The sequence below is a fragment of the Mytilus trossulus genome, chromosome 7 (genome assembly GCF_036588685.1).
Source record: "Mytilus trossulus isolate FHL-02 chromosome 7, PNRI_Mtr1.1.1.hap1, whole genome shotgun sequence".
In the NCBI taxonomy this organism is placed as follows: domain Eukaryota; kingdom Metazoa; phylum Mollusca; class Bivalvia; order Mytilida; family Mytilidae; genus Mytilus; species Mytilus trossulus.
This window is the reverse complement of record NC_086379.1, coordinates 42,429,804-42,445,371: the sequence shown is the minus strand read 5'-3', so window position 1 is coordinate 42,445,371 and position 15,568 is coordinate 42,429,804. Positions and strand designations below refer to the sequence as shown.

The following is a 15,568-nucleotide window of genomic DNA, read 5'->3' as shown; positions in this document are numbered from 1 at the left end:
ACAAAAGATCATAGTTTTGAAGTTGCGAATTATATGGAAACTTTATAGAATTACTAAAGAGCGGTTGTACACATATCAAGGCAAATATCTTAGTGAAAATTTTAAATAGTGGAAGGGAAGTGACTAGAGAAAAACAAATATATGGAAACCACAGATCAAGGCAAAAAGCTTTAATAGTGAACATTTTAAATGGTGGAAGGGAAGTAACTCCAGAGAAAACAACATACCCAAACAATTTAAAAAAATATTTGTTTCTTCTTTAAACTAAAATAATAATACATGTTATATATTTTTCTTTCATTAGGCAACAGTGTATCGAGGAGCATACCAGCGATTTGCTCCCTACTGATAAGGCTCGTCATATGAAGAGGATATTCTGTGGTGATTTTTACAGTATTGTTAATGGACAGCCATTATACAGAGAAGTGCAATGCTAATATTTCAGTGCTGAATTGGTGCTTTCTGCAATTGTTTAACTTATTTATTGAAGAAACTTAAAGCACTGTTGAGATTCTCATATGCTGCCAATGTTATATTTCACCTTCCATTTTGTATTTGTGATTCTGTGTAGATTTCAGGCTCTGTGGAGAAAATGAGATAAGATTAACAGCTACTAGTAAAATCTGATCTATTGATAAGGATCTGCAAAATGGAGACACTACGCAATTTGATGTTTCACTAAAACTACGCAGCTTTTGAACTATTTGTTTTTTAAAAAGCAGAAATTTATACTTGTTATGTTTTGGTACCTTTTAGGTTAAAGTTTCAAATTCAAAATTGGGCTCCAAAAAGGGATTTGTGAAACTTAAATAATGTTTTCCCAATATTTACATAGAATCACAAAATATACCCATGCCACAGAATTAATATTTGAGTCATAATGACACTGTATAAAAATACTCATGTGGTGAGCTTTATTTTGATCAAATGTCTAGTCAATTGTCACACTTGTTACCTCATCCATGAATTATATTGATGTGTTTCAATTCTCAGTAACTTCACAAAACTGCCTGTATCCTTTGATTCTAGTCTACACCCATTGATAAAACATAAGGGCAGTGATGATTCATAAAGTCACAAGTTTTATCACTGTTGATACATTTGGACATTATCCATATTGTAAGAACACATTTTTTTCTCCATCAAAATTGCTTACTTTTCATTTTTATTATAAGTTGATTAGATCAATTAAGTGTACTGCATATTGAGTAGCTTTGCTGTCATATCCTTACGCTTAATGAATTTACTGAGAATTGAAATGATTGGCAGCTGACAGAAGAGCTAGCCATATTTTAAGACTTTTGTCACAAGGTATCAAATGAAAAAGATTTGTCTTCCATCATGGTGTTGTTCAGGTCGAATGATGGTTACAATAATACATTGATAATTAGTCACCTAGTCTTTGTCAGCATACTGTGAAATCTGTGATGTGTTTTATATTTGACTTCCAAGCTAGAAAATTTTTAAAACCTAAAAATCAATTTGGAATTTTTGCTACAGAAATTATTGGATATGGAGTTAATATGATTTAAACAATTGAATATAAGAAATGATTTGATTTTTTTGTTAATCTTCACAGAAATATAGTGTAACTTATGTTATAATTTGAAAATATTTAAATTCAAAATGCCTTTGAAAATCATTTTTTCTGTTAAAAATACCTATGTTGGGTTAACTAGCACATCACATTTCACACTTTGTAGACAGTTTGTTTTCAAAAGTCACTGGTAGATTTGATCTGATCTAGGTCATATAGGTGCTTTATTTTACCATATTTATTGTGCAATTTTTTTTTTATGTTGTTCTATTTTTCATTATAAATTTTGTTTGTTTAAATATACTGTACCTTTACGAAAAGGTATGTTATAGTGTTTGCAATGTGGGTTTGGAAGAATTCACAAAATACTGAGGAGTTAGTTAGGAGTCATACTTCATTTTGTTGAAATTAAATTCATTAATTCTTCCAATGAGAGAATGAGATTTTTTCTTTGTGAGACGGTATGATGTATGAATGTTTTGAGATGTATAATGTATAAATGGTTTGTTAATCTGTGATGTCTGAGTATTATAAAGTGAAAGCTAGTCTCTTTAATTGTTCAAGTGATGAAAAATCATATTTAAAAAATTGTTCACTTTAAAGTTAATATTTAACATGTTAATGAACTTGCCAAAATGCTCTTGCCCTTATATTATTGGTTATTGATTTTTTTGTGTCATAGTTCATGAATCTCCCCAGGGTTCAGGAAGTGCTACTAAGGGTCCATAACAGACAGCTACAATATTCTGACTTCACAGTTTTAAACAACATTTAAGAGTTTTACCACATATTTATATATGGAGAAAATGTGGTGATTTAATATAAAAATTTAGAATTTAACACAGAAACAACTTTAATGATAAAACTTGAGGCATTTTTTTTAAATTTTCAATTCATACAATTGTTAGTTTGAAGTCAACACATTTGTTTGCTCAGACTTCAGTTAAAAATTCAAAACTTTTTTTATAGGGAAAAATAAGACTCAGGGATGATGGACTCTTTATTTAAAAGAAAAGCATTGCATTGTCATAAAATGATATTTAGCAATTTTTTGTTATTTTTGGCATAATACTAAAGAAATGTGCAATACAGTCTAAATACGCAATTATCTTATTACCTACCAGATCCTTATTTATTTTATAGGGTTTCCTCTTTTCAAATACCCAATTAATTATTATTTAGTAGCATTCAAGAATTTACAGAATAGATAATAGATTTGTTTTAAAACGAAAGCAATTGTAGTTACTTCCTTTAAAAGCATTTCTTGTCTTTTTACAGCCTTCCCTCGATCTGATATTATTTGTTTTTAAATGCAATCTCTTGTTTTTTGGGATGATTTATATTTTACTTGTATGTACTTCCAGTTTCATAATGTTGTTGGATTTATTTTTACATATGTTGTTTATAGAGCTACACTTATCAAGGTCAATTGACTCTTGGAAGTATTGTTCAAATTTTTATTGATAATCAAAATATTATCTGCAAATGTCAAAATACAGCAAAATTTTTAACATAATTAAAACTGTTTTTGAGTTGTTCATTTCCCTTCCCTTACACGCAATTTATCCCAAAGACGCAAAAAAATATGTAAATAAACAAACACATATGTAGCCACCTCGCAAACAGATAAGTGCTAGTTAGCAAGCCCTCAATTCATTAACTCCACATTATATATATATACTTTGTGTGAATATATGTTGCTTTTTTTCCTAATTTTTGTCATGTCCTTTCATAATAGTCTAATATCCGTTTTGTCTCTTTTTATTAACTTAATTGATGTCTTGTTGTGGCAGCAGCAGACAACTGATGCTGCTGCCCCCTGTTGTACTTACAGGCATGTCCAGGGGCATGATGGGAATTGAGCATGAATAAAGGAATGATTTCAGTGAGATTTAATAAGCATGTTATTATGAATGTATGATTGTGCTTCTATCCCTATACCTGAGAACTGATCTTTCTCTGGCATGAAATCTTTTTAACTTAACCTTCGCATATTTAGACGTGAGATAGTTATTCTCTGTAGCTATGAAATAACCAGAATTTAGATGTAACATTCCAACACTTTTTTTTCCATTGTATGTTTACTTCTTTATATTACTTTCTTTATAGGACATGTGTTTTTTCTCTCTTGTATTTGAAATTCATTTTGTGTCTTTTTTGTGTAAATTTATCAGTTTATTGTTTAGTTTATATATGTAGTATTTATTGATGATTGTATGTAATATAAGAAATTGACTAACTTTTTACACTGTGTTTAAAAATAACATTGAAAGTTCAAAATCTGATTAAGGGTTTTCCCTCTAATAGGTCTGGTTTTCTGCTGGTCCTCTGGCTTCCTCCACAATATATGATATAGCCAAGGGTACTGCAAGTAGAAATGGCATTAAACACCAACAATGGACCATCTGTCAGAGATTAGATCTGTCTTATTGAGCTAGATAAAATACAACCACATCTGCCAATAAATTGCAATCAATAGAAATATATAGGTTCAAGGGGAAATAACTAGTGAAAAATTTAACTACGCATGATGAGCTGTGATTAAATATTTGAACTTTCAATAGTATTTTTTTATACACAGTGTAACTTATATCAAGAGTGTTGAATTCTTTTTATCAAGAAATGGAAGTCACAACCAAGTCAGCATTATCTTTATAGTTGATAAATTTCACGGTGATTTTGAAATTTAAAAAAAACACTCATTAAATATTTTAAATGCAATAAGTTATAGCTTTTAGTTTACATGTATATGATATTTAATGTATTAGTTAATTAGTTAGTTTTCAAAAAAAATAATTAAATGGCTGATGGAATTTAAAGAAAATGACAATAAATTGCCTCAAGTGAAAATAGGATTTAGGTTTTTCATGCATTTTACCAGGTTGGTTGAATTTTAAAGAAGATATAATTTCCAAAATTTTTCAAAATTTTTACTGTTAGCGTTTCTTGATGAAATATATTGACAAATCTTGATATAATGAGAGGAGTTGCCTCAGAGCCCTGCATGAATGGAATACATACAGGAATAATATTGAGGGCATTTTTTCTTGCATTTTGTTAATATTGATATTATAGTTCACACAAGCTTCAAGTTAATTGATCCACACACTTATATATTGTAATACAGATATGATTTAGAGCTTCTTTCATGCACTATGGATATTCTGTTTATGTATATACATAAATATATTTAACCTCTTTGCCACCTTTTGAACAGTTTTTGTGTCTAACAACATTGTGTGTGACCTTGTTTTTTTCCAGATGCAAATAAACTGTCATTATGTGTATTTATCTCACTGCATTCTCATTGCTAAAGCATGGACTTACGGTCATTATAGAGTTATGGTTCTTTAGACTTTAAAATCTTTTATTTACATTTTTCCAAACTGTCCTGAAATACGAAGTACTTTCAAAGTAATACATTTTAGAATTTGTGACGCTATAGATTTATTGACAATAAAAGATTCTGTCGAAACTGTCATGCTAACAGAAGTAAAGCATTTATTTTAATGTCTAGATCACTAACCATTCATCTTCACAATTTTAGACCTGGTTTCATTTGAAACATCAAAGCCCCTTAAAGTTAAAAATTCGGGAGAACATATCGTTGTTTTGAATTCTAGTTCATTCTATTTAACAAAATAAGCTCAACAAAACAAAGTCAAAGAACCATAAAATAGTAGACCAATCTTGCATTTTATCTTTATTGTAGTAAACTGACAAGAGAAATCTGTATATATCAGATTGAATTAATGATGCATGCATTTAATAACTCCCCTTGCAGTACTCCCATTTATAATCTGCTATAACGAACAATGCTGTTCTAGATAAAGTAACTATGCTTATATTGGAATTCTTTCTTTTGCTGTTGCATGTGTGTTTATGTATATATTAGTACCTCTTAGTGTCAGTGTTGTAGGATTGAATAGAGAAAATAACAAACATGATTAAAAACAAAAAGATAAACTTTTGTATTTGTAAACTCTAGATTAGGGGTACAAATCTTAATACACTCGAGTTTAATTTTGCAAATCTCTAACCAAATCGAAAATAAATATAAATATATCAGATACTGAAAATCTTTAGGGAATGTAGTTCAAAGTTAAAACAGATTTATATAAAGTTATGATTTACAAATTAAGCAAAATTTAAGTGAAACAGGGTTTCATTTCACCAAGAGAAATAATTTATGTTGCAGTATTTATTTACAATTCTCATTTGATACAAATTAATTTTCTCACTTCATATAAACTTTGAAAAAAAAGTTTGCTTAAAACAAATTCTTTCCTGTAGCTTTATAAAGTTTCAAGAGTTCTATATGTGAGTAACACCAAGCATTTGACTTATATATATAATAAAATTAATCAATAGGGTTATTATAATATTTAGTCTAAAAATCTTCATGATAAATTAAGATCTAGATTAAAATGTGCTTAAATTTCAGGGGAAGTCCTGTTCAAAAATAGAAATGGACAATGTCAAGTCCTGTTTGAATTATAAAAATTAACAATCTTATGATTTACAATAAATTATTTCTGGATGATTTTAAGTCTCGATTTTCTTTAAAAAAAAGTCGTTACCTGTTTAAATAATGTAAAATTTGTTTTAAAGCAACTTTTTACAGTTACTACAGTTGACTTGAGGTGAACTTCTAATATAGTATTACACAAAATGATACAATATAAAAGTTGAAGATACAAATTCTTTTTCAATTTGGAAATGGAAATGGAAACCAGTTCTCAATTAGTATATCTTAAAGTTCATCCAATTCTTTCCAATAAAATGGTTAAGAAAAATCTTTACTGATTTAATTAATGTTTAAAAGTTTACTGTAATAATTTTAGTACGAATGATATAAAAAAAAACTTTTATGGCAAGATTTGATCAGATGTCTGTACAAAGTCCTCCAAAATTAATTATTTAAAATTTAAAATTTGAACTTTGAACCTTTAACATGTTCAACATATTTAAAAAGTATTTTAAAACAACATAAGTAAGCTAATGACATAAAGAGGTACAGTAATATATAAATGCACTTTTCAGCATAAGTTTGTTGAGCTTTATCTAGAATGGCATGTTCCATAGCAGTGTGAGCATGGTCTGTTTGCATGGTTTCATGCTCCAGTGGTGATGGCTTTTTTAACTGCATCATGTTGTCAATATTCTTTGGAGGCCTCCAAAAATTCCACAGACTAAAATAACAAAAATACACCTAGAATTGAAAAACATAAAGCATTGAGATGACAGTCATCGAAAAACCTCAATGCAAAAAACATTCAAATGAAAGGAGATGCATCCCTATCAACATTTAAAAACAATCTATACCCCCAACAAGACAAACAAACAACCTCTAAAAGTAATTAAGACCATTAAAAAAAACCAAATAAGATTATATTGTTTTGCCCTGCTGCTAATGTTTCAGAAAACAAGATAATGGTAAATGTTGTTCTTTAACAGCAAAGATACCATGAGCAATCACATATATAAGGCATATTCTAGTGGTTAGATTACGGTAAGTTGGAAATTTTCATGATGGGTTTGTTTTGTGATGTACCATGGTAGATGAAATCACCAAAAATATACATGTGATCACTAATGGAACTTGACAACAGATTCCCAACTTGGAGTTGTGATGTGTCTATAACCTTTATTTTGACACTTCAGTAGCATATTTTTGAAGCAACATCAACAATTTGTTAAGTTTGTGATCAGTTCCATGGAGATTATTTGGCCCTGTCCAATCAGTCATGCTTGGTCATTTGAAACTTTTGTTTAGTTTAAATGTTAGTTGTGATTAAGTTAAGTTAAAATGAAACATTAATGGTAAGTCAATGATATTTGGTATGCTAATTTATTGACATTTGTACCTAGATTTGACTGTCCCTCATAGTATTGGTCTTAAACTCATTGTTTTTGTCTAGCCTGCAACTTTTGTCCTAACTTAGTGATAGTGATTAGGGGCGGCCTTAGCTTAGTTCTTAAAAGCTTTACATTCTAGTAGGTGGAAGCCTGGATGCTTCATACTTTGTATACATATGCCGTATGTTGCAAAGATTCAGTCTGTCATATGTCAATTGTCCTTGACCTCACTTTCATGGCACAGTCTACTACTTCAAACAAAAGTGAAGATTTTTATGTAGGTATGCTGTTTCTGCAGCTTTGTCAACAATGTATAATTTTTTGATTAGGTCTAGTTTATTGTGAACCATAAGTGGTAGGTCATTGATATTTTGTATGCAATTGTATAATCATTGGCACATCTCATTTCCATGGATATTATTTAGCCCTGTCCCCTCAGTCATGGTCTTTTGACTTTGAAACTGTTGCTAAGTTTACCTGATGTACAAGTTGAGGATAAGGTCATTTTATGGGGAACCACTAGTGGAAGGTCAATTGATATGCAGTTGTATGTATAAGCATTGGCAAATCCAATTTCCATTGAGATTATCTGGCTCTGCCCCCTTAGTTGTTGTCTATTGACTTTAAAATTTTGCTTAGATTACGTGTATTAGTTTGTGATTAGGTCAGTTTATTTGGAAGCACTAGTGGTAGGTCAATTTTATTTGGTATGCAGTTGTATAAGCATTAGCACATTTCATTTCCATGAAGAATATTTGGTCTCATCCCTCAGTCATGGTCTATTGACTAAGGAACTTCTGCTTAGTTTATTATTAGACCAGGTCAAGATGACCTGCTAATGTTAAGTCATTGATATTTGGTATGCAAATTTATTTGGTATTTCAAAGTCTTATTTCCATGGAGATTATAAAGCCCCACCCCTTCATCATGGTTCATTGACTTTGGAACTTTTACCTAATTTACAAGTTAATGTTTGTGTTTAGGTTTGTTTAAAGGGACCAACTTTTGATAAGTCAATGGTGTTTGGTATGCAGTTGTATTCACATTGGCACATCTCATTTCCATGGAGATTGTTCAGCCATGTACCTTCAGTCATGGTTTATCAACTGAATATTTGCATAACTTGCATGTTATAGTATTGCTATTTTAATTTCAACATTTGCATTATCAAAATTACAAAAAGGCAAGACATTTATCTGTGATTACAGTTTATGTTAATTCTAATTATGATAAGGATATAGGATAACTAATATATGGTATGTGCATACCATGCAAGATCTTCATACCTCATTTCATGGATCAGTGAATAAGGTTAAGTTTTTGTGGTCAAGTCCATATATCAGATACTATAAGCAATAGGTCTTAATTTGGTGTATGGAATGATTGTAAGGTGTAGATGTCCAACTTGATCTTGGCCTAATTTTCATGGTTCAGTGGTTAAGATTTGGTCTATTATAATTTACATGTCAGTCTCATTGGTTTTATTTGGCAGGTATCATCTGACCTTGACCTCATTTTCACGGTTCATTGGGCAATGTAAAGTTTTCATGGTTGAGGTTGTTTCCTAGATATTAAGCAATAGGTCAACTAAAGTTAATGCATAGATATATTGTAAGGTGTACATATCTGTCTGATATGGCTTATCTGACCTTGATCTCATTTTTATGGTTCATTGGTCTAATGTTGAGTTTTCTTGGTTTAGCCTCTTTCTTCTGAGAATTCTACAACACATGTGTTAAAGTAGATTCCATTGAGAATGTAGCCAAAGGTAATATCTTTGGTTAGCTTGCTTGTTAGCTGAACCGTGAAGTCATTGTTAGGTTAGGTAAACTTCTCTACTTTAAGAATATACTAGTCCGACAGAAGACCAATCTATCTGTTTGTTGGACTATGCTATTTCGAAAGGAGGATAGTTTACCTGAACTAACAATGACTTCACGGTTCAATTAACAAGCAAGCTAACCAAAGATATCACCTTTGGCTACATACCCAATGGAATCTGCTGTAAAGTAGTCTCAGGTTTCTTAGAAACTATTCGCAATCATGGTCATTTTCACAACTATATTTGGTGCATGAAATAGTTGTAAGGAGTACATGTATTTCTTGTTCGGTTTATCTTACCTTGACCTCATTAATGTCGAGCCTGCAACTTTTGTTGCAGAAAGCTCGACATTGGGATAATGATCTGGCGGCGGCGGCATTAGCTCACTTCTTAAAAGGTCTATATTTTTGAAAGTGAAAGACCTGGATGCTTCATACTTTGTATATAGATGCCTCATGTTACATACTTTCCGTCAGTCACATGTCCAATGTCCTTGACCTCATTTTCATGGTTCAATGACCACTTTAAAAAAAAAGTTAAGAATTTTTGTAATGTTGAATTCTCTCTTATTATAATTAATAGGATAACTATATTTGGTATGTGTGTACCTTGCAAGGTTCTCATGCCTGTCAGACAGTTTTCACTTGACCTCGACCTCATTCCATGGATCAGTAAACAAGGTTAAGTTTTGGTGGTCAAGTCCATATCTCAGATACTATAAGCAATAGGGCTAGTATATTTGGTGTATGGAAGGACTGTAAGGTGTACATGTCCAACTGGCAGGTGTCATCTGACCTTGACCTCATTTTCATGGTTCAGTGGTTATATTTGTTTCTCTAATACTTCATGCAATAGGTCTACTATATTTGTTGTATGGAATGATTGTAAGGTGTACATGTCTAGCGGGCAGATGTCATCTGACCTTGACCTCATTTTCATGGTTCAGTGGTCAAAGTTAAGTTTTTAAGTTTTGGTCTTTTTATCTAATATTATATGCCAAAGATCAACTATATTTGGTGTATGGAAATATATTATGATCTATATGTCAGTCCCACAGGTTTTATTTGACCATGACCTCAATTTCATGGTTCATTGCACAGTGTTAAGTTTTTGTGTTTTGGTCTATTTTTCTTAAACTATAAGTAATAGGTCAACTAATTTGTTGTATGGAAGCATTGTTAGCTGTACATGTCTGCCTGGCATGGTACATCTGACCTTGACCTTATTTTCATGGTTCATTTTCATTGGTCTTTGTTTAGCTATCTTGGTTATTGTTAAGTTTATGTGACAGTTGCAATAAAGCTTTATACTTAGGACTGTCAACATAATATCAATGATTAGTAAAGCAGGCGAGACATTGTGTGCACTCTTGTCTTGGATTATGTTAAGTTTATGTGGTAAGTGTATAAAGCATTATTTTAGGACTATCAATAGATATAAGAAAATATGGTATGCGACAACGTACTCTCCATCCAAGTCACAATTTGTAAAAGAAATCATTATAGGTCAAAGTATGGTCTTCAGCATAAGAGTAATTTATCAAACTCAACAGCAAGCAATAAAGGTCCCCAACATAAAACCAGTAGTTAATAAAGAAAGATAGACATTTCAGTGCGTGCAATTGTCTTGGTGATAAGGTCACTTTTAAAGGGAACCGCTATGGAAAGTCGATAATACTTGGTCTGCAGTTATATTAGTTTTGCCTCCTTTCATTGGAGATAGCCATTTTGAAACGTTTACAGCCGATTTAAATGAGTGTGTAGGCAAAGGTAATATCTTTGGTTAACTTGCTTGCTAGCTGAATCGTGAAGTCATTGTTAGGTTTGGTAAACTACCCTCCTTTAAAAGTAGACTAGTCCGACAGATAACCAATCTATCTGTATGTAGGACTAGGCTAATTTGGAAGGAAAGTAGTATACCTTACATATCAATGACTTCACGATTCAGCTAGCAAGCAAGCTAACAAAACAGATAACCTTTAGCTACACACTCATTGAAATCGGCTGTACTATATTTGCTACATTTATTGGTCTACTCGTAAGTCGGAACTAAGATTGACATTGTTTTGTGGACCAAGACGAAAGTTCAGTTTTGGACCAGGTCACAATCTCGAATACCTAAAAAGGTCGATAAATTTGGTGTACGGAATGATTGAAAGATGTTTGTTTCTGGCAGAGTTCATGTGAACTTTACTACATTTTTATCGAATGTTGGTTAATTCCAATTTTCGCAGTAGGGTCTCTTTATCAGATACAATTATAGTCCAATATAATTTTTGCTGTAAGCAAGGATTTGTATAGTAAGACTATACAAATCCTAAGTGTATGGTATTTGTGAAAGGTGTGCATGTCTGTCTTGGAGCTTTCGCTTGGCCATGACTTCATTTTCAAACTTCACCGGTCAGTAAATCTACAGTAAATGAAAAAACAAAACTATAGGATAAAGGATAACATGGGGCAAACATATAAAGAATATAGAAAAATAAGGGAAAAAACTGTAAAGAATGAAGAAAAAAAACTCAAAATTTAAAAAATACAGAAATCTCGGACCCTCATGCTAGTAGCTGCGGTTCTTCAAATGTCAACCAAATTATGATAGTGTCTGCATACAAAACTTTCGAAAGGATGACATCAAATTTGCCCATTCAATAGTTTCCACCTCACATATTAAGCAACAACCCTTGGTCGCGGAAAACAAGATAGGAAACACAATCCTTGGAATATAGTATCAACCGGTAGATTTATACTCGTTATGATTGAGAAGGGAAATTGGAAACGTGTCAAAGACACAACAACCCGACCTTGCAAGAGCAACACTAGCCGAAGGTCTTCAACAGAGGGAGAAAATCCCGCACCCGAAGGCGTGCTTTAGCCGGGTCCTAAACTAATAGTTCAGTTCAGTGCACATAGAAAAAGGAAATAATGCTAAATGTTCCTCTATTCTAATAGTCATACTAAGCAGTATTGTCAATAGTTTACTGTTATTCCTGTTGGAAGAGAGAAAGAACACATAATTACATTAGTGAATACAAGATAAACCATTAAAGAAATCTAAAACAAGAATGTGTCCATAGTACACGGATGCCCACCTCGCCACTATCATTTTATATGTTCAGTGGACAGTGAAATTGGAGTGAAAACTTTAATTTGGCATTAAAATTAGAAAGGTTTTAGAATTAGATCGGGAACATGTGCACTCAGTTTCAAATTGATTGGACTTTAACGTCATAAAAACCGTCACGAAACAGGACAGAGGGACGGACAAACGAACGAATGGACGCACAAAACTAAAAACGTAATGCTCCTAGGTGGCGCATAAAAAACAACCGGAAAACAAGAAGAGTATCTATGACAAGCACTAAAAAAGTCATCATTCATAAATGCATTTTCATGGTGTAATATCAGAGATTAACTGTTGGACTTGCTATCAAGGGGATATAACAATAACTCAGTTCAACATCCTGTCAATTGTGGGGAATTGAAGACATTCGAAATCCTGATGTTAAACACCCGGGCGGCAACAACAAAAGTTACAGATCGAAAAAAACAACTGTATGAGGAGTAAGACTGGTAATTCTTGTACGAATCATTTGTTATTTCACACCAATATAATATAAAACTATATGTGTCAAAGCGACAAGATTGGCCCCGTCCCAAAAAGTTAAAAAAATCTGCAATTTCCATATAAACACATGTAGACACAAATTGAAACATGATGGTAGTCTCACATGTCAAACATCAGCTCAAAATCTAGAGGCGTTCGGAAAAAAGTCCGTATAACTGTGATTTTCAACAATTTTTAAAAGTCCAAACCCCCTAATTTCCGCAAAAATTAGTGGAGCGGAACTAAACTTAAACTTGATCTGTAACTCATCATGGTTAACTCACATACCAAAAATCAGCCCAATATCTGAAGTCTTTTAGGGGGGTCTCATTGGGGGTTCCGATCCCGGATCACGCTTACTGTTTTGTCAGATTCCCGTATCCCGCTTACACTATGTACGTAACCAATTCTCATTTTTTTTGTCATTTCCCGGGTCCTGTTAGACCTTATTTCCCGTTTTCACGCCACAATAATTTGACTTTCACGTTTCACGCTTATAAAATATCGGCAATCCCGCGTCACGCTTAGACCCCAATGAGACCCACTTTTAGAAAAAAAACTCCGTATAATGGTTTGTTGGGAATGACGGAATGACGGAATTACGGAATTTCGGACAAGGGTGAAACTATATGGCACCGACAACTTCGTTGCGGGGCCATAATAAAATACTCTCATTTGCACACCCTCAGTATATACCCTAAAAATTTGCATATTTTAAAAGTACTACTAGCTTTTAAAATGTAGTAGCAGCCCAGATAACCACGAACCCTGAGGTTGACGGACAGACCGACAGACATTGTTAAAACAACATGCCCACCTCCGAAAATTTGTCGCGATGGCATAAAAAAGGAGGAAAGTATAATTTATATAACTACTGGATCCCATACGGCTTCAAAAATAATTACATATAAAACTGACATAGAGTATATGCCATTAAGATAACCAAAATTCGGCGTCATTATATTTTTAATTTTACTAAGCAAAAACTTCAACTTCCGCAACATGAAGCCAATTATACAAACTCCTGTCCATAATCATCAGCTTGACGTATCGTGCTTCTGTTGGTATCTTGCAGTTCATGTCTAAAACCTGTCCTGGTACAGCTGGTCCTTTAAAACGAGCACACAACTTCATGTTCGACAATCTCTTTCCTATGGTAATTTTCAAGTCATGAAGTCTTTCACCTGCAATCGTAATAAATATATTACAAATAAAAAAAATTTGAGAAAAAAAAAGTAATCGCTTATCTGATGTTTAATCTTGTAATAGTTTTGATATTTAAAAGATCCGTTGTTTTTTAACAGTTTTCGAATTTTAATACGTTGGTTTCTTTCAGTTAACAAATAGTGAATTTACCGTATATCAGAAAATATTTTATATAATAGTACGCTCAGCCTTATTATTTTTCTCATGATCAAAACATACAATACCCATTTTAACCTAAAAGTTACTTATACGAATGATATTTTTTACGCAGATGCAATGACGTACATTAGTGTACATTAGTGTTTAATACGTGTTTGGTGACAGAAATTCGTAGTGAAAAACTAAAGCAAAAGACAAAAAAAAGAGCAATCAAATCGTTTAAAGTGTGCTTACCAATAGCACGCAGGGGCGGATCCAACCATTTTAAAAAGGGTTCCCAACCCAGGACACAAGTGGGGGGGGGGGGGGGTCCAACTATATGTCCCCATTCAAATGCATTGATCGGCCAAAAAAAAGGGGGTTCCATCCCCCGCACCACCTCCCCCTGACACTAACTTACATTTATACTATATTTTTAAAGTATATACTTACCACAACAAGTTGATGTTCTGTTGTATATTTTAATTCGTTTGACTTTGCAGTTGGTACCCAAATCCACCCACCAATACGGATAAGCTTCGCCGTAGTAATCACCATTCTTGTATCCATCTTTTGTGTGCATAAAATTATCTTTAATCCCGTCAAGTGCTTTTTCACAGCTAAATAAGCCATTTACCGAACTTTGTCCACATGTCTTTTGTAAAGCTAAATTGTCGGCTCCACATAATCCTTATGAAAACAAATCAAAGATGGTTAAATGCATGTGTAAACTACAAAAGACGATAAGGCAGTAACCATTTGATTTTCCGGTGGGGGGGGGGGGGGGGGGAGTGGGTGCTATGGATTTTTTGGACAAACTTTTTTTTTCGCCGCATCTATTTTTTTCACAAGTCGAAAACAATTTTTTTTCCTCAATATTAGCATCATATATAGTGGCAGCTAAGGGTGAAACAAACACTTTTTTTTCTCAGAATCAAAACCATTTTTTTTTCTCAGAATCAAAAATCAACAAACTTTTTTTTCCCAAAAAATCCATAGCCCCCCCCCCCCAGAAAATCAAATGGTTGCTGCTTAAGTGTCAGGGTGTTGTTTAGTGTTCAAGTCGTCATAACGACTAGACAACTCGCTATAACGACGTAGCTAAATCGTTAAAAACACGTCATGACTCCACCTATGAAATTTACTAACCCAACCCAACCCCCTATGGATGCATAGGGATAGGGGGTCACAACGTGACGGTTATAAACCAGTCAAAACGTGATAATTTATTAGAGGTGCGATAAAACGACTTAGTTGTCGTTATAACGAGTGACTAAACGTTATAACGAGTTATCAGGGTCGTTGGAATGGTATGCGTGGTTGGTATAACAGTTAAGCTTAGTCGGGAAAACGAATTACTAGGTCGTGATAATATGTATATAGATATATGGACCTGTGAAGGC

General features: G+C 32.8%; 2 protein-coding genes across 17 annotated transcripts in view; one reads left to right on the top strand and one right to left on the bottom strand.

Annotated features, from left to right (window-relative positions):
- Positions 1-4,828, top strand: part of LOC134725101 (RNA binding protein fox-1 homolog 2-like) — a 42,750-nt gene extending 37,922 nt beyond the window's left edge. For all 16 annotated transcript variants that reach the window (XM_063588635.1, XM_063588634.1, XM_063588637.1 and 13 more), the window contains one exon: positions 305-4,828. In XM_063588635.1, coding sequence (XP_063444705.1) covers positions 305-349 — 45 coding nt within the window. In that variant the 3' untranslated portion in view covers positions 350-4,828. The remainder of the gene's footprint in view (positions 1-304) is intronic.
- An 8,950-nt stretch (positions 4,829-13,778) lies between these two features.
- On the bottom strand, positions 13,779-14,905 carry LOC134727051 (uncharacterized). Its single transcript, XM_063591436.1, has 2 exons — positions 14,619-14,905; positions 13,779-14,005 (listed from the first exon to the last, which is right to left on the bottom strand). Exons 1-2 carry the CDS (start codon positions 14,746-14,748, stop codon positions 13,797-13,799), a joined length of 339 nt encoding a protein of 112 aa, XP_063447506.1. The 5' UTR covers positions 14,749-14,905; the 3' UTR covers positions 13,779-13,796.
- Between the last annotated feature and the right edge of the window lie 663 nt (positions 14,906-15,568).